At 43.5% G+C, this 24,291-nt stretch overlaps 1 protein-coding gene across 5 annotated transcripts in view; it reads left to right on the top strand.

The window, feature by feature from the left end:
• TIAM2 (TIAM Rac1 associated GEF 2) overlaps positions 1–24,291 on the top strand; it is a 232,914-nt gene that overhangs the window by 130,546 nt on the left and 78,077 nt on the right. For 4 of the 5 annotated variants that reach the window (XM_057528047.1, XM_057528048.1, XM_007186128.3 and 1 more), the window contains 3 exons: positions 4,235–4,670; positions 9,746–9,918; positions 12,997–13,221. In XM_057528047.1, the coding sequence (XP_057384030.1) occupies positions 4,235–4,670; positions 9,746–9,918; positions 12,997–13,221 (834 nt within the window). Of the gene's footprint in view, positions 1–1,840; positions 1,955–4,234; positions 4,671–9,745; positions 9,919–12,996; positions 13,222–24,291 lie in introns of those variants that run through there. The other variant, XM_057528049.1, reaches the window with a different exon arrangement.

Genomic DNA, 24,291 nt, shown 5'->3' with positions numbered 1-24,291 from the left:
AAGTGCTGTAGTAGAGATTTCTTTGACCTTTTTTTCTCAGCTGCCATTTCCCAAACAACTGACAGCAGTCAAGCATAATTGGAGAGAGAGCTCCTACTTTCTGGGGAGCTGCAGTCCCACACAGACAGCTTTCCCGTCTGTTTGATGCAAGTGTTGTGTTGTCGACTAGTGTTCAGCTCTCATCTGCTGCGGCCCTTAAGCCTGTTCCTCCACATCTCTTATTTGCATGTTTCTCATCTGTGCTTGAGGCCTGGCTTACGCCCGGCTCTGCTGTGTCTCATTCCGTTTCCATTCAGGTCCAAAGCAGACCCTTTGCCACTGTGAACTGACCACATTCTGCCCCATGCAGGACCTTGCTGCCCAGCCACCCTGGGAAGTGAACCTCCTTCAAGTCTGTATCATCCAAAGATTTAACTGGATGATCTGTAAGCCTGTGAAGTTAAGAACAGACTGGTTACAATCAAAGAATCTGAATTTGAAAGCTAGAAAGGACTCCCCCTCATTTTAAAATGAAGAAACTAATGTTCAAGGAGTTTGAAGACACATGGCTCGTTAGGGGAGAAGCCAGGGCCAAAGCCACTTCTGCTAAAGCTCAAAGGTGTGCCTTTTCCACCTAGCCACATGGCCAAGGTACTGTTGATAGCCACTAGTAATTACTTGGGGGTTACTGAATAGTAAGATAATAAACTATCTTGTAGTTTTGAAAAGTGGCCTATGAAGGCAGCTTTTGAGTTTTGCTTGTGTCAAATTTTGATAATTTATGAAGGTGAGCAAAATGTACTTTTTTGGTAAGTATGCCACTTCCATTGGCCATGCCTTTGCTTTTTTGTTTTTTGTTTTTTTGTTTTGTTTGGCTGCACCATGCAGCTTCTGGGGTCTCAGTTCCCTGACCAGGGATTGAACCCGAGTCACCGGGCCACCAGGGAACTCTGGCCTTTGTTTTTCTTTTACAATTGAACGTGAAGACAAAGCTTGGATCCTTAAAAAATGTAGTCAGTGCATAGCAAGCAAAGTTTGTGACAGTATACTAGAGTAAGGACCAAATGCTTATCCTCTTACACACACAGACTTCTGTATGCCAGCAGGGCTTAGCCTTGGAAAATCTTCCTATGATGGGTAGACATATTTGTTTTGACTTTTTAGAAAAAAGTGATGTAAAAAGAGCAGTCCTTTTTTTATAGGGCTTTCAACCACTCGGGGAGTTAGAGCCTGAAAGCAGATTAATCAGTGGAAAAACTTACATAGCTGAGAAAGAATATCACACTATTCAAAGCTAGAGGGAGGGGGAGGGAACCCACATGTGCTGGAGAAGAGCATGTGTTTGATGCTGGTAAACTATTCATATTAACGCAGCTTTGCTGAGACCTGTGAGGCCTTGCTCCTGTCCTGGGTAAACTTTCCATTCTTTCAGTCAGGGTGGGCTAGGTTATGCGGAGGTAACAGAAAGCCCTCAATTCCCTGAGGTTTAGCACAAGCAAAGTCTATGTCTCATTGAAGCTGCATTGTTCTCTGGTCTGCGTTGTTCCCCTCTGGGACCCCAGGTCCACAGAGCAGTTACCACCTGGCACACAGCAAGCCTCTGTGGCAGAGGGAGAAAGAACCGTGTGTTGGCTTTTGAAGCGCCCACTCAGGGGTGACACATTTCACTTCTGTTTGCATTTATTGGCCAAAGCAAGTCACATGGCCTTGCCTAACTCCAAGGGAGGGGGGTGGGGAGTAGGAAATGGTCCTGCCGTGTACCCTAGGGGAGGACCAGATATATTTGAGGGGTAGCAGTGACTACTACTGCAGAGTTTCTTACAGAGGAGATTCAGGACACAGAGACTCCGGCTTTCTGACCATCTTAATTTTAGGCTGTCACTGCCCTTTGAGGGCTACATAGTCACAGGGAATTTCTGCAGAGGACCAGTGGCCGTTACTGTGAAAAGGACAATAGCATATGAAGAATGACGTGGTAAGTTTGGTACTTTTTCCTAGAGAGTGAGGAATAGTGATAAGAGTTTTTCTTTAGCTCCAAAGGAATTTAGTGACATCTCTTGAATTCCTCTCTACTCTTTGCTGTAATGCTCTTGTCATCGTTATGTTATCCGTTGTTTACGATTATCCAGTAGGGGTGGAAATGGAAATCAGACTTCTTTATGTACATGTCTAGCATAGCACCTTAGTTTTACACCCATAACGCAGTAATCAGGAAATCCAGCTGAGACTATTTAGGAACTGTCCTCCCTCCCTCCCTCCCTCCCTCCCTCCCTTCCTCCCTTCCTTCCTTCCTTCCTTCCTTCCTTCCTATTAGCCTGAAAATGAGTCACTAGCTATTAGGATTCTAGATAGGATGCTTTACAAATTTATTAGAGACCAAGAAAGTTCATGTCTGTGTATAAGAATCAGTTATGGATGCTAAAATGCGATCTCTCTCCATTTGTCAAGGAGGAAATTTTGTCTTGCTTTGCTCCAGTTGAACGTTTAAAAGTTAGCGCTGTGACTTAAGTCTCCCTCTTATGAGAAACAATGTCAGGAGTGCTAACAGGTTACACTTAAGTTTGCCACTTGATGCCTTTCTCTGGCAGGGCTCCACTTGGTTTGAAACACCCCATTATAGCTCTAGCTGGGTACCAGAGGCAATCCCAGTGTTTTGGGGCTGTGAGTCAGAGAGTCCTATTTATAGCTGAAATAATGTCAATACTAGCTAAATGAGAAGTATTCCTTCATCTCCTAAGAACTTTTGAAGAGCAACAAAGTGACAATTGAAAAGGAAAAAAAAATCTTAAACTATTTTGAAAGTTTCCTGTCCAAGTGACTCACTGCAGCTGGCTTATTTGCTCTGTTCTTGCATCAGCATCAGTGTATAAATAAATCTGACTATGGGGCATAGTATAAACAGAGCGGAAGATAATATTTTCATTAGTAATAGCTATGTTTGGGGCTCAGTTGCTTATAGCCCTTGGGTATTTAGAAGCACTTTTCTATTGATGATTTTCCTGCAAAAGATAGCAACTAATTGCGACTTGATTTCTGGATGAAGTTTCTGAAAAGAAAACCCCTCCACACAGGGGAATATTCAAAATAAGGTCTTTAGTCAATGGTCCTTGATCCTGTTTTCCCTCCTTTTTATTTTAATGGAGAAGGAAAACCCGCTAGCCTCTGAGTAGATGAGTGGCGTCTCTCTGCAGAGTTGCCTTAATCTAAGCTGTAAGTTTGCAATGTCAGTGTCTTTTAAGTCATAAATTAGCTCACTTTCTGCTGAAAAATTTCCTTACTGCTATTGACCAATGAATGGCCTCTATGCAAGTTATTCTTCTTGAATGTCTAGACTTCTAATCTAGACGTGAGAGGAAACCTTTGTGTTTTCATCTCTGTACACGGCCAATTCACTGTTCAGTGCATGTTGTCCTCAGGGGGGCAGCGGTTATTAGAATAAATATTAATTTTATTTAGAACTGCCTGTGTCTGATTTTGTGGCAGAATAAATATTAAAGAATCATGCTTTGGTATTCCCAGTGCTTAAAATAAAATAGGTGTTCAAATAAAACAATGTGAATGAATTAATAGTACATTCCTTTCCTGAAAGAATTCCCAAAGTAAAAAATATTTGTTACGAAGTAAAAGCTGCAGTTGCTAACCACTACCCTTTGTGGTTAAGGAACCCCAGGTGCGTGGTTTTCACTATCCAAAGAAGGAAACTACGATGCTAGAGATCTCAATCTCTAGACCTTGGAAGGGGGTGAGAAGCTGAGACACTGTTCACTGTGGGGAGAGGAAGAAAAGTTTGTATAAAACCACACCCTCCTTGATCCTGGAACTAGTGCTTTTCTAATTTAGCTTAAAAATGATCCAGAAGAAAAACAAGACTGCAAGAACATGAACTCTTTCCCGGAAGATACTGATTCACAATTAGCAAAGAAGTATCGGTCCAGAAATCTTCGCTAGTGTGTTTTGAATATGCTAGTTCATTTTTTGATGCTAACTGTAGGTTAGATTTAGGATAGTCAGGGTTATTTGGTTTACATTTTTTAAGCATTGATTCCGCGGGCTATACGTTGGGTTGAGCAATACTGTTTCTATAATTCTTTCTGATTTTCAGACTTGATGATTAAAGATGCATTTTAAAAAAAAAGAATCTTGCTTTGCAGCAGTAGTATTAGCAAACCACACTCTTAACACGTATGCCGTATTGGGGAAGGGGTGCTTTGGTCATATGTAACCTCTGATGAGTGGTCATCTATGTTGCTCACAGGAGCCGAGATCCAAGGAAGGCAGTGACTACTTTGACAGTCGCTCGGATGGGCTGAATGTGGACATGCAGGGGCCCTCCCAGGCATCTGCATCCCTGTGGTCAGGGGGCTCGGCTCAGATCCTGTCCCACAGAAGCGAATCCGCTCACGCGATCGGCAGCGATCCACTCCAACAGAACATTTACGAGAATTTCATGCGAGAGCTGGAAATGAGCAGGACCAACACGGAGAACCTCGAAACGTCCTCAGAGACCGCCGAATCCAGCAGCGATTCGCTCAGCTCTTTGGAGCAACTGGACCTGCTCTTTGAGAAGGAACAGGGGGTGGTGCGGAAAGCCGGCTGGCTCTTCTTCAAACCCCTCGTCACTCTGCAGAAGGAAAGGAAGCTGGAGCTGGTGGCTCGGAGGAAATGGAAACAGTACTGGGTGACACTTAAAGGTAAGTGATCGTCACCACCCAGAGAGCCCCTGGGGTCCTTTCCTCCGCTGTCCTCTTTCCTAGGAAGTGTCAGTGAGTGCAGTGTTGACCTGAGTTCATGTGAAGGCATCTGATCCAGAATCTACCAGCCTGCTTTCCTACAAATACCTTCTCAAACCTGTATAATATGGCTCACTTAACATTCGTATACATTATTCATTCTCATAAGTAATGATTGAATTTAATAACTATTGCTCATTATCTTATAGGTATTTCTGTACCATTCTTTAATACTTTTCCTGCATCTGGAGGGTGGGAGGGGAGCCCCAAATAAGTTACCAAACGTAGTTTAGTTATTTGGAATATAGATCATGAATTTCTGTGCATGTTCAAAACTCCAAAGAGGTATCCTTCCCAGCTTGTACAACTAAGAATTTCATCTGCATTATTTGATTTGTGTCACCTCGCCTTTATGAACTGAGAGTCTTAATTGTTGTCACCAACAAATGCTTTTTCTTTTTTTGATGCAGAGGAAATAGGAGAAAGCATGTGCTTTGTTAAGTCGATCAAGTTTTCTCACAAGCATTGCCATTTAAAAATTATAATCGCCTCGCTCATTGTGGATGGATAGATTATTTGAAGTGATCTAAGGCTCTGAGTCAGCATCATGTTGATTTATACAGATGTGCGCACAGAGCAGCCCCACAGCCTCTGGCATTTCTTCACAGCTGTCCTGTGACTCATTGTCAGCGGAACCTGGTGTGGTGCGCGAAGTCAAACCTCATTAGCGGCCACGACCCTTCCTTGTTATGGGAGAAGGCAGAAACAGAAATCACATCTGCACACAGCGAGTGTGAAAGGCCCGGAGCTGTCTGCGGCGCTCCCCATATTTAGAAACTGTGAGCCTTGGGGAGCTGGCATCAATTGATAATTACCCAGAAGCCCCTCTGGGAAAGGTATACCCGTGAAGGCATCTCATCTCCTTTCCCTAGCAAACTGGAGGGTTTATAAAACCCAAGACCCAGCATCCCACACGGATGCAGTCCTCTTTTCCAGCCTCTGGATTTGGATCCTTATGATACCTTGTGGCTGAGGAAGGCAAAGCGCTTACCCAGTTTGGGTGTACTGGGGAGGCGGGGTTTTCTACTGGATGACGGAAGAGATTTGGAAGGTTGGAATTATGGGTCAAATCCAGCAAGATAACATTTTGAAGGGATAAGTGATACTTTAAGGTTTAATAATCAAAGAGCTACCCAAGTACAGGATAGGGAGGTATAGCCGCAAAGTATTACAAGTGAAAAAGATTTGAGGGTTTGATTGGCAGGCCATTCAGAATGGGTTTCCGCTGTGATGAGGCTAAAATGAAAGTAAATATGATTTAAAGAGCACACATGGTTGTTGGCTACATCATTAGAGGTGTCATGTCGTCTGCAGCTCCATCATTCCCCCCTGCCTCTGCCCTGGTCAGAGTTGGCCGTTTCTCTCCTCAGGGGCAGGATATTGCAGGAGACTTGTTCATAGACGAGCCAGTGGGTCTTGTAAAAGTTCCAGCTGAAGAGGGGAGTGAAAAATGTCCCCTCAGGGGAATGAGCGTCTGGAATTGTTTGTGACTCAAAGCCTGAAGCTGCATCCCATTCGGGCGGTATTTAGAATGGGTGCACTGTATTCTAGAATGTGTCATGCATAGGATGTGTCAGTCTTGTAGAAGAGACACTGAATTTATTCTGGTTCGTCTGAGGTTGGGATAGGACTAATAACTGAAGACAAGCTGATTGTGAATTAATGTAAAAAATACAACAGAAAAAAAAAAATCAAACCCACTGCCTTCCTGAGTTCACTGCTACTGGAGACATTTGTGCAATGCCAGAGTGTTGCAGGCTTCCAGGGGGAAGTTCAGGCAGGGATCACTTAAGTTTGGAAGAGGGCGTCTCCAAGACCCTGTCTTCCATCCTGGCAGCTAGCCGGGGAACTTCTGGTTGCTGACTTCGGGGGCAGGGATGGTCCTGACTTGTCTCTGACGATTGTAAGATCCACAGTCCTTCCTGGGCCCTTGCTGGTTAAACACTTGAAGACCCGTGGATAAAGGGTGCTTTGTAGGGGTAAAGCACACATCCCTTTGTTTCCTTTGCAGCCAAGGAAAGGCATGGGATAGAGATGTTTTTTTCCCAGCATAACCTTTTCCATGTGGTTTTCTACACCTCTTTCCTCTGGGAATTCAATATGTTGAATTCAACTTTCTTGGCTTAGAATCCAAGTTGTAATGTTTGGACTTAACTATTTGGTTTAATCGTAGTTAAAAACATATATGTGTATATATATACACACACGTACATTTAAGCAGAATTTTTAAATTATCCTTGGAGTTTCTATGTAACTAAAGTAGAAACATTGTTTTTCAGAGACAGCGGCTATCAGCCAACCATCTGGTTGCCCACCTACATTGAATGTATAGGTATGCTAAGGGCGCAAATGTTTTTTAGGGTTCGGAGGATGTAATAAATTTTTAACAAGGGTAATTCTGCTTTCCATCTGTATTTTCCAGTGAGTGGATTTTCGTGCGGTTCACAGGGAACTTCCTGGGCAGAATAGTTGGCAAGGGGGTTAAAGCTGTCCCTCAAAACACACAATACATAACCAAGGTCAGGAGGGGTGTTCATAAAGGAAGTTTAAGATGCTGGTCATTCTGCCCATGACAGGGAAGGACGGATGAGTGTGGGTTGAGAAGGTGGATTTGAAGGGAGACCGAGACTAATTTCTCTCCTTTCACTGGTGATATTTCTAGTAATATAGCCTCTTCTCTTCTTGTGCTTCCAGGGCTGTTCTGATCTGTTTTCTCTTTTTGCTTCCACTGACAACTGCCCAGGCTGACACCAGCTCCTGGCGGGGGAGGGTGGGCTGGGCAGGGCTGACGGCCACAGCATTGGGGTTGGGGTGGGCACAGGAGGCTCTGCTGACATAGGCGTGCAGCCCCTTTCCATCAGCCTCATTGCCCCCACGTCAGAGGTGCAGATTAAGTTAAACTCGATGTAATAGACTTACGACTGATTTCCTGTTCCTTAAATTCGATAGCAACAAAATTCTGCAAATTCTTTGACATACTGGCCTGGTTCTAAAGTGAAATGTCCTGTTTTGGTTTCACGCTTTCACGGGAGAGCTGCATTCTGTCAGGGTGGGGCGTTGGGGGCTGTTAGGGTTGGCAGTGTTCTGGCATCTGCCCAAGATTGCGTTCATTTCCTCTAGATGCCGCGATTCAAACCACCGCCCCTGGGAGCTCAGTATTAGGGGCGCTGGGAGGTGAACATTAACCCTTTGGAAAGAATTTGGAGTTGGGTGGAGCTGGTGTTGCTCTGTTGTCCTCGGGTCCCATGGTCATGGGATGTCGCACAGGCTTTTCCTGATGGAAAGATTTGGGGATTATTTCTAAGTCCATTAGTGGCTGGAAGAAAAGACAGGCTCGGACCTGCCGCAGTAGCTCTGGCCATAAACCTCTTGCTCCTTTCCCTTGTTCTAAGAGGCTCTCACAGCTTCTGTGTTTGGGTGAGTTTTGATTATGGGAGGAGAGATCGCTCAGTGCTTCTTGAGATCAGAAAGTACCATGGAGGGAGAACGTGCTGTCTTGAGCTAGGGTCCTGCATTTTTTTGCTCCTGGCTTCTGTGCTACGCTGGGCTCCATTATATAAACTTGTTCGTCCAAGTTAAGATCTGGAAGAAGTGAAACTGGTAAGAATGAGATAGTTTTCAAAACATGTAAACTTTTATGAATGAAGACTCATAAAGTAGTAGGGTAAAGCAGCCATGAAGTGGACCCCATCCATTTACAATGCAGGGGAAAACAGGCTACTGCTTCCTTAACTGTCGGTGTGAAAAGTATTGGGTTGGCCAAAAGGTTCATTTGGGTTTTTCCGTAACATCTTATGGGAAAACCGGAGTGAACTTTTCGGCCAGCCCAATATGTTCAAAGCAAGGGATGGTGCCCGTATCATGATGGTACCATATCATTCATCAGCACATGAGAAGTGCTCAAAAATGTTGATTGGTTGAAGGTTTTAAGGGATATTCAACAAGTAAACATACTTGTGAGCATTTTAGAATTTGCTTAAAAATTACGTCTCATTAGAAAGCATTCCTATCGAATTATCAAAACAGACCCCTAGTAACTTCTGCCTACAATATCTTATTAGCTTATTAGGGGAAAACTATGTACCTGAAAGCATATGTAGTGGCACTTTAGGGTATTATTTTAAAATACAGGGACATGTAGTTTCATTTTCCTCTCAATCTAAATTAGCAAGATTGTAGTAATATTTCCTATCACTGTGAGATAAGAGAATATATTAAAATTAAGTTATTCTATGTGGCATTTGGAGAATAAACTGGGTACTTTCTCACAAATGGCAAAGTGCCCCAGGTAAACTCAGTTTCTTGTGACCCCACATTGTAAGTGTAGAAGTTCGCTTAGTTAATGAATATGGGGTTTTCTTCTGTCTCCTGTGTTTAGATCTCCTAAGAAGTGTGGTGCTGTGGTTATGAAGGAGGGCTCTGCGGCCAGGGTGCCTGGGTTCAGATCCTGCTCCACTGCAGTCCAGCTATGGGACCTGCAAAGTGGTGTAAACTCTCAGGCTTTCCATCTGTAAAATGGGACTAATAACTGTGCCTGCCTTCTAAGGCTGCTTTGGGCACCAAATAAACCAGAGCATGTGAAATACTTAGAAGAATTTCTAACACAGAGTAAGCAACAGTAAATGCTTGGTATTGTTATTACCATTATTACCATTACAAGAAACATCTCATTTTCATCTGGGTTGATGCTAACACAACTAGGCATAATTTGGATACCAAGATTTCCTTTTGTGATAAATAGTCTCATTCAGTCATTTTCTTTTCTTTTCTTTTCTTTTCTTTTCTTTTCTTTTCTCTTTTCTCTTCTCTCTTCTCTTCTTTTCTTTCTCTCTCTCTCTCTTTCTTTTCCTCCCTCCTTCCCTTCCCCTTCCTTCCTTCCCTCCTTCCTTCCGTCTGTCCGCATCCTTTACTTCTCATTCCTTTCCTCGGTAGATCCTCGGGACCTGTGATAAGGACAGTGCTTCTCTCTTCCACAGGGTGCGCCCTGCTGTTTTACGAGACTTACGGGAAGAATGCCACAGATCCGAGGAGTGCCCCTCGGTGTGCCCTGTTTGCAGAAGACAGCATAGTGCAGGCCGTCCCAGAACACCCCAAGAAGGAAAATGTCTTCTGCCTCAGCAACTCCTTTGGAGATGTCTACCTTTTCCAGGTACTGCCGAGCTTTCTGTTTTTACTTTTTATTAGTTATCTATTTTATACATATCAGTGTACACATGTCAATCCCAATCTCCCAGTTCATTCCCCACCCCTCCCCCCGCTTTCCCCCCTTGGTGTCCGTACATTTGTTCTCTACATCTGTGTCTCAATTTCCACCCTGCAAACCGGTTCATCTGTACCATTTTTCTAGGTTCCACATATATACGTTAATATACATATTTGTTTTTCTCTTTTTTTAAAAAAATAAATTTATTTATTTTTGGCTGCGTTGGGTCTTCGTTGCTGCGCGTGGGCTTTCTTTAGTTGCGGCGAGCGGGGGCTACTCTTCGTTGTGGTGCTCGGGCTTCTCATTGCGGTGGCTTCTCTTGTTGCAGAGCATGAGCTCTAGGCGCACGGGCTTTGGTATTTGTGGCTCGCAGGCTCTAGAGCGCAGGCTCAGTAGTTGTGGCGCACGGGCTTAGTTTAGTTGCTTCGCGGCATGTAGGATCTTCCGGGACCAGGGCTCAAACCCGTGTCCCCTGTATTGGCAGGCGGATTCTTAACCACTGCGCCGCCAGGGAAGTCCTGTTTTTCTCTTTCTGACTTACTTCACTCTGTATGACAGTCTGTAGATCCAACCACGTCTCTACAAATGACCCAATTTTGTTCCTTTTTATGGCTGAGTAATAGTCCATTGTATATATGTACCACATCTTCTTTATCCATTTGTCTGTCAGTGGGCATTTAGGTTGCTTCCATGACCTGACTATTGTAAATAGTGCTGCAGTGAACATTGGGGTGCATGTGTCTTTTTGAATTATGGTTTTCTCTGGGTATACGCCCAATAGTGGGATTGCTGGGTTATATGGTAATTCTATTTTTAGTTTCTTAAGGAAACTCCATACTGTTCTCCATAGTGGCTGTATCAATTTACATTCCCACCAACAGTGCAAGAGGGTTCCCTTTTCTCCACACCCTCTCCAGCATTTGTTGTTTGTAGATTTTCTATGATGCCCATCTGCTGAGCTTTCTAAATGGAGGGTGGAGGCGATGGCTTGTGTCCTGCTAGGATGAGAAGGACCAGAATTAGGAGGCACAGCTTAGCAATTTGAAATAGACTAAAAGCTGTCAGACTTTGGATTAAGGTTTAAGCAAGAGAATTGGCCTCTGCTGACTGCCAGGTGCCGCAGGGTCATTGCAAATGCAGTCATTCATCCAGCAAGCACTTCTTGGGTGCCCGCCCATGAAATGCCAGGCTGTAGCCCCTGGGCTGCTCTTCAGGATACAAAGAGAGAAAAATTACGATCCTGTTCTGGAGTAGTCCGTGATCTAGTGAGTACAAGATCCGAAGTTCCCAGAGTGGAAGTTTTTAAGTGAAAACCCAGAGAAAATGGACAGTAGAGGCTTAAGTTCTTCCCAAATCCCAGTGGAAGTGAAGAAGCTTTTCAGGAAAACCCTCATTGACAAATACTATAGGGTCTCATTACCCTGTGGAAGTGGTCTTAGGACGTTAAGATTCAGGTTATCTACTGCTATGATTCTTAGAATCTTTCTAGCAAAGGAGGGGTCAGGCTGAGGTGTGGGTCCTGGTTCTCTCGTTGAGTCTGCACATCATCTTGCAACACTTACTGAACTTCTCTGAGCTTCAGACCCTTCAACCCATAGGATAATAATAGCTTCTAGGATTGTTTTAAGGGTAAACAATATGATATGCATGTGTTAAGTGCTAAAGAAATTCTAACTATTATGACTGTTGTTATTATTAATTAACTCCAGAGAAGTGGGGGTGAGAGCCAGGAAGTGAAGTGTGCTTCTGAAATGCCTCCGAATCCAAACCCAGTACTAGGTGTAGACACAGCATGAGCTATCGATTCTACCTGGCTGGAAGCTTCATGGAAAACCTCCTAGGTCCTGGATTTAGGTCTCTGATGAACTTGGTCCTGGCTGCCCCCAGGGCCCCTGTAGAACAATATAGTTGTTTTGGGCCCCTTTGATTCTAGATTCTTTGGAATCTAGAATTCTCTGAAGTGTTTTGGGCCATAGGAGTTCCCAGCACTAACCTGGTAAACGCCCTGGGCCCCTAGCCTATTGCTGTCCTCAACCTGACCTGACTGAAAAGAGTCAGGGCCTAAGATTTGATTTTCCTTCTTTTAACAGAAAGGTTTACTTGAACTTTCTGTGGTGCTTTAAAGCAAAGTAACAAACTGGTGTTCATATGAATTGTAGGAAAGGTAAATACATTGGACTAAATCTGCATGGATTTAGGGGCAAGTATGAAATGAATATTTTCTTTTGTGATTCAGGAAACATATCCTTAGTTTTTAAGAAATTTTCCCAGTAGTTCCCATTGTACGATCCCACAGGTCATTGGAGGATTAACCTCGTGGTGTGAACGTGTGTGGTTATTTCTGGGCATCAGGGGAAACTGAACGTGCATTTCATCCTGCTGAGAATCATACATCTTTGCCCATTCTGCTTTGTTCAGACTTTCTTTACTTTTTTTAAAATAAAATATTCTTATATGAAAATACTATATGGTCATTGTGTCTGAAGGTACTGAAGGGCAGAAAAAGAAAACTGCTATCCATATTCCCAATATTCACAGACGACTATTTTAATATTATTGTGTCCTCCCCGAAATGTTCTTTTATTGTTATTTGTCATAATCGAGTCCATACCATAGATGAAATTTCATATCCAGGCTTCAAAATGTAACATTTTAGCCCTAGTATCTTCTCATCCTGTTAAAATTATGATGATAAACGGCTTTTTAGAGAGCGGCATGATGTACACTGCATGGATATACCCTGGTTTTCTTATCACTCCCCTGTTGCTGGTGTACAGCTTGATCCTATCAGCAGTCTGTCTTCCCGTTCTATCTGGGGCCATGTGACACCCTCGATGTTCTCACGGGCCCTCTGGAGTAAAGGAAGCCTGTGGACCTGTGTTGAGTGTGTGTTTTTAAAATTAAACAGTTTTTATGAAGTGAAGGTACTTTGGGGTTTTACATATTCAAGCCCAGCCTGCCGCTTTGGAGAACACTTTCGTGGTGAAACAATTCCAAATTACTTTTTTTGCCCCCCGTGTTTAGGCCACCAGCCAGACGGATCTGGAGAACTGGGTCACTGCCATCCACTCGGCCTGCGCGTCCCTTTTCTCCAAGAAGCACGGCAAGGAGGACACAGTTCGGCTGCTGAAGAACCAGACCAGGAACCTCGTTCAGAAGATAGATATGGATAGCAAGATGAAGAAGATGGCAGAGTTACAGCTGTCCGTGGTGAGCGACCCGAAGAACAGGAAAGCCATAGAAAACCAGGTACATCTACAGGGGTTTCCTCCCATTGCTTACGTCACTCCGGGCAAACTCAGACGGGGGAGCTGGTTCCCACACCTCTGCGGGGAGTGGTTTCTGTGGCTTTTTGGTTCAAGTACTTAATGGCTGCACTTCTGTCGTATGAGGGATGGGATGCGCTTTGCAACCTTTGGTGGCTGTATATGTACACTGGAACATTTTGTGACCAAATCTTGTTCCCTCATGTTGAGTAGCTCCTTGCCTGGATGATTCTCTCATATATGGGCACTTTCGGAAGAAAATTTATATGATAAAACTATTGGAAGATTAGACACGTATGATTCTAATACAGAAGATGGCTGTGAAAGAGTAGTTTGGTATATTACAGCTGTTCCTGTGTCTGTGGATTAGAAAAAAACCACTGGTTTTTTGGTTTGTTTTTTCTGTGTATAACAGATAAGGTGCTAAGGAAGATGCTTTCTTTGGCCTGTCTCCACATTCACATAATAATTAAACAGCTACTTCCTATGCTGTTTGCATTTTAGAGGAGAGGGAGAAGCTTAGTTTCTATTTTCCTTTACTCAGACAGCCTGAGCACTTACACAAGTGTCGGTGAAATTTCTAGCACCCCTCTCTTCATTCAGTTTCCCTGGGAAACACACTGAGGTAGACATTCGCATGTGAGGAGTTTTATTAGGACCGTTCTCAGGAGTTAAGGGAGTGAGGGAGCAGGATTAAGGAGGGACTCATTGAATTGTGTTGAGCTGATCCTACAGGGGGCTTGGGAGCTGGGGTGGCCATTCAGAATTGCTTGCTTCCAGTGAGGCATGCCGTGTCATGCCATGTCTACTGGTCAAAGCAGCTGCCTTCAGAGGAAGTGGGTTCCCATTCTTGCGCCATGAGCAGCTAAGGGAAAGAATGCCTCTGTCTTGAAAGGGAGGTCTGGTGGTGCACAACAGTATCCACTACAGTCCCTTCAAAATCAGTGTCAGATGATTTGGGAACTTGAAGAGGCATAGGGCGAAGATGGGTTGGCGTGTTCCTGAATTTTTCATTCTTTTTACTTTGTGAATTATTATACAGAGACCAGGTTCTTTAAAAAAATTCCATGGCAATACAACAATTTGGACACCCCATCAGAAAAGAATTTTCCCTATAATAGCGTTTGACTTAAATCACAAATCAAACAGTACATTATCAATCTTCTATTTGTGTTTGAATATTTAACCTCGCTTAGAATTTTTTTTCTGCCTGCATATATACGAAGAACTTAGAATGTGTAGAAAGAAATTTCTGGCTGTAAATAAGAAACTGATGAAAGGCATGCATTCAAATGATATATTTGTGTTACACTAAGAATTTGGGCTTTATCAATTGGCAATAGTAAAATAACCGAGTAATTCCCATCTCTTGCCCCTTCATCAAGTGTTTCTAAAGGATGGCACAGTTGAGACAGATCTTCTGCTGATACCTGGATCCATCTTTGCTTCTCCTTTTCTGATATCCTGTGTCGTCTTTCTCCCTTCCCAATTCTTCCCTCTCGCTTACTTGTCCATCTTCAGATATCGACATGCCTAACAGATGCCTATAGCTTCAAAAAATAAAAATAATTATAAAATATGGACCCTGTTTCTAAAAAATGTATTATTTAGTTAGAAAGCAGGCCTCATAAACATGAAACTAAAGAATATTCTAGAATGGTATAAGTTAGTACCAACCAGCATAGTCATCAAATGCTATGAGGCATCAGAGGTTGAGCTGTGCTATGATCTAGAGGAGATGGAGGAGACTTCCTGGAAGAATATGGCCTTAAAAAATTGGTAAGACGCGTGTTGGTATGAAAGCTGATCCAGGCTGGGAGGAGAGTGGGGCGCATGGTAGGACAATTTGGAGGTATAGTTGACCCTTGAATAACACAAGGATTAGGGGCTCCAACCCTCCAGTGTTTAACTTATAATAGTCGGCCCTCTGAATTCAGCCAACCACGATCGTGTGGTACTGTAGTATGTAGTATTTACTAAAAAAAAATCTGCATATAAGCGGACCCGTGCAGTTCAAATCCTTACTGTTCAAGGGTCAACCGTAGGAGTAACAGTGGTTGCTTGAGGCCCCTGAGCACATGGGAGTAGAGGTGTGGGCTAGGAAGTGATGAATAGCTGGTGGTTTGGTGGGACAGGTACTGGTGCAGCTTTTTCAGGGTCTTAAAAATAACCCTGGGATATAAGGTTTATTATAGCCTCTAGATCTAAGGGAGGCATATAGGTTTTTAAGTTGGGACGAAAATCGTGATGAATGCGTTATCTTTGGAAGATTAATCTGGCAGTGGCTTGGCGGTGGTGTGACGCTGGTGAGGGCAGATTGAAGTAGGGAAAGTGTGGGTGGTGGAAGGGCCCTGATCTGGATGTGCAGTTACGAAGGCCTGGCCCAGAGTAACACAGCAGAAGCTTAACAATTTATATGGAAAATGTTTTTCAGAGTACATCATTTTCTCTAATTTCATAGAATATTAAAGAGAGTTTCCTGTGCTCCTGAATTGAAACAGAATATACTGTTTATTTCAGGAGTGCCACCTAACAAACTACAAAATAGTGTTTCCAAGGAACTGAAAGGGAAGTTGAAACTGCCAAGGAGAATAGAGGGAGTGGAAGGGTTTGGGGGGTTTTGACAAGGACGCAGCTTCTGGGGACAGACACATCTCTGCCTTTGGTCTGCTTCTGCCCAGAAGCCTCACCCTGTTCATGTCTGGGAAGAGGGCCAGTCTTGAGACAGGTCCTGACCACGCAGCTTTCTGTCTGGGGCATGAAGCGATGTGATGCTCTGTCACATTTACACGACAAATCAAAAAGCTTGAGGAGAAGGAGAAATAGCTTTTCCTGCATTTTCTCTGTACTACGTCTCCCCTGGGGTCCTGAATTTCCAGGATCTGAAAGTCTGTCATCAGAGATGCAACTCATGGATTCAAGTGCCCCAATTAAAAATCTCATATTGATTGTAGTGGGAGAAGGTATGGTTTTAACTTTTACTGGCTCTCTGAAATTTAACTTCAAAGTCATACGTTAGTCCCATGGAGGGGATGCCCAACTTGGAGTTTTCAGGTCCTCGTGTGTTGTCAAATGTTTAGGTCCAGGGAGAGAAAAGGGAAATTGGGCAACACTGAGATGCTCCTGGCCTTTTTTTCCACCCCCTCCTTTTTCTTTCTCTCTTTAAGGCCACAAGAAGTCCAAGCAAACATTTTTTAAAAATTTAAATTTTCATTAAAGGTAACTTTATTTCTTTTTTCATAGTTGGTAAATGCTTAATTTATGATGTCAAAAGTGGTGCTCTTCTCTCTTGGGAGGGGGGAATTAATTTCACATAAATCCCTACATAAATCCAAGGGTCTAGGGTGGTCGGTTGGCCTGAAGAGAAGCTTTTTTTAAATTAAATTAAATTAATTAATTATTTTAATTTTTTGACTGCGTTGGGTTTTTGCTGCTGCGTGCGGGCTTTCTCTAGTTGCAGCGAGCGGGGGCTACTCTTTGTTGCGGTGCGCGGGCTTCTCATTGCGGTGGCTTTTGTTATTGCGGAGCACAGGCTGTAGGCGCGGGCTTCAGTAGTTGTGGCTCACGGGCTCAGTAGTTGTGACTCACGGGCTCTAGAGCGCAGGCTCAGTAGTTGTGACTCACGGGCTTAGTTGCTCCGCAGCATGTGGGATCTTCCCAGGCCAAGGCTCAAACCCGTGTCCCCTGCCCTGGCAGGAGGATTTTCAAGCACTGCGCCACCAGGGAAGTACCAAGAGAAGCTTTTTTAAAGAAAGGGTAATTATTACTTGTGGCCCATTATGCATTCTTCGACAGAATCATTACATCAGTTATTTTAAGCACACTGTCCTAATACTGCTGATTTTTCATTTCACTTCTCCCCTCCCCCATCCCCCTTGCTCTCACCCCTTCCCCTACTCCCCTCCCCTGCACCCATTCACCTTCTCATATTACACTTCTGAATGTCTGGTAAGAAACAATTTGGGTTGATCTTTAGACATTCCACCTGAAAATATTCTCCTTACCATATTGGCAATTGTTAAGGTTGTAATTTATCTATGTTTTCCCAGAAGGCTGGTGGTGGGTAACATGAGTTATATTTGCTATACCCACTGTCCTTAACTCTTTTGCCAGATGGTTGTGAAGAGAGCTGTTTGCTCTTTACTTGCAGACACAGAGTATGAAGCATTAAGGCGGGAAACAAGCACATGCTTAGAATTGCTTTTATGAGATGGTTTTGGACTAGAGAATGTTCTGTGATGCTACAAAGGCAAAGATATTTACAGATCAAGATCAGTAAGAACCTGATCTCCTACATATCCCATAAGTATATAGTTTTCTCTAAAGTACTGAGCTGTGTTTTATCCAGTTACCATTTAAAAAGCTCAACTTCACTATATTTTATTTTACATAATAGAAAATATTTATTTACATAGCGCTTTCCCCCAGAGATCCCAAGAAACTCAGATATAGTCACTTACAGCCTTGTAACAGCTGAACTGAGTGCATATTACATCATGTGAGAGGAAAGTCTCTGGAACAGGTTTTCTTTGAAGTGCTGCGGCAGAGGAGTTCATTGTCAATGCCCTTTCCAGATAAAAAGACACTATCACGGTAGTAACGGCTGAGTTTCATACCGCTGTGAGGGGACATGCTTTGCCTAATGGCCCCTAAAAGCGGCCATCGTACGGGCTTGTCCCTGGGCCTTTCGGCGACTCTGTGGGGCAGGATGATGCAACTTGCATTTGGGCAAGACCTTCCACGTGTTGGACTCCTTTTGAAGTCCTGAGGGAGAAAGAGCTGTAAATTAAGTCCAGTTAGTACTTTCCTTTTCTTTCCGTTTGTTATTCTAAACAAGTGAACAAGGACAAAACCTCCCCGCCCTTAGGCGGGTCTTGGCCTCTTCCCAGACGTCTCACCCTCCCCATCCCGACTCTCTGGGTCTTTCTCACTTCCCGGGGTTAGTGAGGCCGAGAGGGAGGATGTGGGGAGCAGGGAGGTGGTATCTTGGGAGGAACAAACTGTCAGCGGGTGGGTTTGGGACTGCGCTGGGTTCTGTGAACCACCGCAGGCTTCATTTTCAATATTCAAGTTTGAAAATCTTAAAGAGGAGGGATTGAACTTAGACAATCGGAGACTGCGGTGAAGGGAAAAAAATGAACAAAGCCTCGGGGAAAATGTGATCTGAGAGGTGTGGGGGGAAGCCATTTGGGCAATAAAGCATCGGAGGGTTTTCGAGAAGCGGGTTTGAGGGAGACAAGGCCAGATTACAGAGGAGCTGGGCCAGGACAAGCCTTCCTTCAGCAGGCCGCAGGGACGTGGTGGACGGGGCCGAGGGCAGGAGATTAACATTCAGTCTAGTTCAGTGAACGTTTACTAAGTGCAGACTCTGGGCCAGGCGAGGGTGCAGACTGGGAATTGGAAGATGCTGTCTTTGCCCTCAGGGTGCTCGCAGTCTAGCAGAGTGACAGACAGCTGAGCATATAATTTCAACATAATAGAATGAATTCAGAGCAGATGATATTCCAGAGTGTTATAGAAGATACACGGGAAGTTTAGCCTCCTGTGTAGTCTTGGAGGACTTCCTGGAGGAGGGATGCCTGCATTGCTTCTTAAAGAATGAGGAGTTAATCAGGAGAGGAATGGAGAAGGAAATTCCAGGCCAGGGGTCAGCATGAGCCAAGGCAGAGCACTCTGAAATGCTGCGGTCACCCTGGCAGTTTGAATTTTCAGCACACGATATGCAGGTGGTGAGAGATGAGGGGTGTAGGCAGGACTGTCTTCTCTCTTCCCTGTAAGGCTGCAGAGGCTACCGGTTTTGCCCTTCCTCAGATGCCTCTTCTGCACAAGGTCAGAGAGGTTTGCATCTAAAAAGCAAATCTGACCATGGGATTACCAGGATTAAAAATCCCCCAGTGGCCTCCCCCATTGCTTACAAGATAAAGTCCCTGACAACCTCTCCCCACCTCGACCTTTAGCTACAACACCACACTTCCTGTAGGTTCCACTTCTTTCTTTGGGTTTTCCCTCAGGCAGAGAGGACCCATGTAGACCACACATGCAAACTGCCCCATGCCACCTGCCCCTGTCATCAGGCTCACCCCTGCTTGTCTGTGATGAAGGGTTTAGCTCTTCCAAGGAGCTGCCCTTGACCCCCTTTCCCACCTCGCCATCAGGCACCTTTCTATACTCCCATAATTCTCAGGGTCTCTCTTTATCTCACACATTGTTTTGTAATTATCCCTTTGTGTATAAGGTTGCTCCTAGGATGAAATAAGAGCTCCCAAAGGGTGGGTAACTTTCTCCCCATCTGTTTCTCTGGTACTTGGTTCCAGGTAGTGAGTGGACACATCTATGTCTCCTTCCCTCTTCCCTGGGCTGGTCCCCACCCCAGCCCCTCACCAGCTCCTGGCTACTTTCCTTCAGGCTTCACTCCTTCATTTCCCAAGGAACATCGTCTCTTCTGCCTCGCTCTCCATCCTCATGGTTTCCGAGTCTACTTCTCAAGGCTCCTATCTCAGGCCAGGATCCTGTATGATTCTACAGTAACTCTGTGCGGTCAAGTTGACTGTATCACCCACCTGATGGATGAGCGGTTAGACGCTGGGAGAGGTGAGGGAAATGGTCCAATGTCACGCAGCTGTCAAGTGGCAGAGCTTGAACACAAATCTGTGCTCCTAACCAAATCAAGCCTCTCAGTAAGACTTTAGTGAATCAGACTGTGCTTCACTTGCTAAGGAACCATGTGATGAATGGTTTTGTGTAAAGTAGAAATTAATCCTTAATTTACTTCTTTTCATAACTTGGATTTTTCAGCTTGATTTGATGGGAAATGTATTTATTATGAATGCACTCGTTGAGTGGATTTTCTAACATGTGAATTATATCTCAAAGGGAAGAACAAAACAAAACGGATTTTCTAAACCTGTGGCTGGTTATTCTAACTACCAGTTAACTTCAGTGTCTTCTGTGTCACTAGCTGGGTTCTTCTGCGGAGGTGGGTTTTAGTGCTTGGAAAATATTGCATGGGAGTTTTTCAACTTACTCTGCCAGAAAGGAAAAACTAATTATCTTTTAGGACCAACCTAGAAATGGACAAATGACCAAATACTGTGATCGAATGACTAAACGGCAGAAAATATTTTTCTAGGAGTTTTGGGTGTGGTAGGAATGTACTCGTCATCTTTTTTATGTATCACTTATTCATCTGTTATTTTTAGCATGAACCTTCATCTCCTTCCCCTCCCACTTTCTAGAGCAGACCATAGCCTTTCTGAGCTCATTAAATAAATATAGCTATATTAGCAGTAAAGAGGAAACTTTTGCATTGTATTTGTGTCAGTGCTTAAAAATGGGAGTTTTCCTCCTTAATTTTTGTTAATAATTTTTCTTTTACAAATGAAAGATAATGAAAACTTCCTTTGTGTGGGTTTTCTTCATTCATGTTATTTTTGTGTTTTGTGCACAGGTATTAAAGAAATGAAAGCTCAAGCTCCATAGAAGTTGAGTTTTGATTTTCATGTCCTGATGAAATAAATGTCTGGGGCGATTATCAGTACTTGTGGAATGTAGGAAAAAGGGGGAAAAAAACAGTCTTGGGTTAAAGGAATTGATTTGGGGCATTTTCATTTTTGATCATATTAGGAAAAAATCTCCAGAAATTCCCTGATAAGTGTGAGGTTGGATAATATTGCTATTTTGGTGACGATGGTTGAAATTTACTGCAGTAGTATGTATCATAGATACAAAACTGTCTTCTATTTCTCCCTTTCATTTAAGAAAAATGTATCCTTATCTCATCTTTTGAGGGATAAAGGGATAAAAATAAAATGTTTTTCCTTTTAGTTAACATTAAATTTGGGCTGAACTTGAAGATCAAGGCTGGTAGGAAATTGAGAGGCAAGATTTCACCCAGATGAGAGTGTGGATAGTCTTACATCTTCTCTGTAGAACACCTGGGGATTTGTGGGGAGAAATACAGTTGACGATTAGATGAAAATTGAACTGAAAGTTGCTAAGTAATTACTGGATAGGGCACGATACCCACCTTGTGAGCGAGAGGACCAGGGGCTCAGGGGCTGCATTCTAAGTGCTCGATTGAAGCTTGTTCACACATGTTGTTCCCATCAGGATCAGCTTTGGGCCTTGGCTGACCTGGAGGGGCCGGCTTATTGTGTGGCCCTGGTCAAGTCACTTCCCTCCCTGGGCCTCAGTATTCTCTGCTGAGAAATGAGGGTGTGGCGACCCTAACTCCCTTGCAAGCTCATTGCCTGTGTCCACAGACTTCCCCAGTATTGCAAGGTCTGTACTGAGCTTTTGGGTCTGGCCTTTGTACTTCTCTCTTCCCTCTAAGTAACCCAAGCACCTGAATCCATGTCCTCACTGGACTTTTACCTGCATATTCTCCCACATCCTTCTCTACAACTTTGGTGAGTCCGTGGATAGAAAAATCAAATATTTCATTGTTTCTTATCCAACCACAGATCCTCATTTGAACACTCTCTCCGATTCTCTCCGTAAAGAACCATGACCTTAAAAATAAGATAAATGTTGTCTTTAAATATGGACTAGCTGTGTGACTAATGATGGCTTACTCTGCCACAGAGCTCTGTGGGATGAAGGATGTATTAGTCAGGGTTCTCCAGAGAAACAGAACCAATAGGACGTGTGAAAAATATATTTGTAAAGAGATTTATTATAAGGAGTTGGCTCAAGTGATTACAGAGATGGGCAGGCCCCAAGATCTGCAGTGAGTCAGCCAGCTACAGACCCAGGACAGCGGATGGTGTGGTTTGCATCTGAAGACTGGCAGGCTGGAAACCCAGGATGGGCCAGTATTTCAGTTACAGTCAAAAGACAGGAAAAAGGCCGATATCCCAGTTTGAAGGACCATCGGGCAAGAGGAGAATTCTTCCTTGCTTGGGGAGGGTCAGACTTTTTGTTCTAGCCAGGCCTTCAACTCATTGGATGAGGCCCACCCACATGAGGGAGGGCAGTCTGCTTTATTCTGTCTACCCATTTAATCCCATCCCAAACACTCATAGAAACAGTCGGATTGGTGTTTGACCACACATCTGGGCACCCCATGGCTCAGTCAAGATAAAGACAGGAAACATCATTGAAATGGAGAAGTCATAAAGTCCATTCTCATTTGCATTTTCTACTAAGTTCAGATTAAAAAATTTCTCTACAGTGTGCAGTACTGATTGAGATACTAGTTCTCTTGAAACATAATCACATATATTAACAAACTTCTTGATCTTTGTAAGGTCTGCTTTGGGCTTTTGGGGTCTCCCAGCCCCTTCTTTCTTTCAACAAACCTAAGCATCTGAATTCATTTTCTTCCTATGAACTTACCTGCATTTTGTCCCAGGTTTTGGGTAGAGAGGTCTAGGTGTGCTGAAGATTATAAAATGTTTCTGGCAAAATTTGAAGATTCCCTGTGTATTGTTTAGGATGGAACTGTCTTTTCCTTCCAGTGGTGCTTTGATGTGTAGTCATTTAAATACATTCAATGATGCCTTTAAAAATCTTTGTAAACTGCAGAAGTCAGTGAAAATATGAGAGATTGTCATCTTCCCTGATCTGTAGCGATTGGCATAGACCTGGGTTTTATTTTATTTGGTATTTTGTCTTTTTATTCCTCTGTGGATGGCATGGGCTCCTTTATTGTCTGGTATCCAATGACTCACTGTTTTTCTTTCCTTTCATACCCCACCACCCCATCTCCAGAACCCCTAGAAAGCATCTCATAAGCTGTTTCACATGGAGTTATAGATGAGGGATAAGCTTTAATACACTACCCAACCTAGGAGTATCTGCATATTATTAGAAGACAAAAGAATGCATCTAAGTTGTGGATGTTCAGGTGTCAGCTAGTGAAGATATTTGTGAGACAGAACTGGGAGTACAGTTTTGCTGGGACTTATTGCTCCTCGTATGTGTAGTTTATGGTTACAGAATACCCATCCATTACTTCTGGAATCTAGAACCCTCTAACATGGCAAGACCATGAAGAGATTTGCAGTTCAATTTGAACTGCCATGTTAGTCTAGAACAGTGGTCCTCACTCAGGCTGGGTACCAGAGTTGTTGCAGGTGCTTTTGAAGTGTCAGCTTTTCTGGGCCTCATGCCTAATCAGTAGACTCTTCAGGCAGTGGAGCTGGGCATTTTTCACTTGTAAAAGCCAACAGGTCCTTCTGGTATTGATTCAAGGCTGACATGAGTGGGCTGTTACATCACTAGCAAGGCCATACAGCATCTTAAATGAAGTTAAACTGGAGATTGAGATTCTTCAGTGCACTCTGGGACTTCTGTTGTTTTGCAGACAAAGTATGACGGGTCAACAAATTATTTGTTTAGACCTTGTAGCCATCGTATTTCTTTTATGTGGAAAAGTTGTGCAGTGACCTTCCTAAGAAATGGATACAGAGAACTTGGAGGGGGTCTAGGGAGCACCCAGAATTTGTCCTGCTTTTCCCTGGGCAGAGACTGAGGGGACCATAGTGTTAAATGTCAGAGATCCTTCAAAGTATCATTTATCCAGTATCACGGGTTGACCTGGGAAGTGTACTGTGAAAGTTTAGGATCTGTTTGGGTGCTAAACTTGGCAAAACTAGAGATGCAGTTGTTGCAACTGAAATGACACAATTCTTGTACCGAATCATTGTAAGCCTTCACTACAGACCTTCTCTTGAATTGAGAGATTGCTCTGAATACCATTTGAAGCCCTGCTTTCTGTTCTCTTCTGAATCCCTACGTTGGCAACTTACTAGAGCCTTTCTTCACCTATTCGTTTATGTTTAAATGAAGGTAATACTTACACGCAACATACTTTGACATTCTTGGAAGAAGGGAGAGTGGCCCCCAGAGTTTGTACTTCTTTACCAACTCATGACTTAAGTTTTGAAGAATACGTAGAAATTTCTGTTGTGTAAATAATTATATGTGTCTTAATAAAGATGTGTAGATGGTGATTCTTCTCTAATATACTTAAAATAGGAGTAAAAGCTCTGTTTGTCCTTATGCCTAGGTTCATCTGCTTGTTATTTTAAGTCATTCTCAGAATGTACAG

The sequence above is a fragment of the Balaenoptera acutorostrata genome, chromosome 14 (genome assembly GCF_949987535.1).
Source record: "Balaenoptera acutorostrata chromosome 14, mBalAcu1.1, whole genome shotgun sequence".
NCBI classification, from domain to species: Eukaryota; Metazoa; Chordata; class Mammalia; order Artiodactyla; family Balaenopteridae; genus Balaenoptera; species Balaenoptera acutorostrata.
This window is presented reverse-complemented; position numbering and strand designations above follow the sequence as displayed.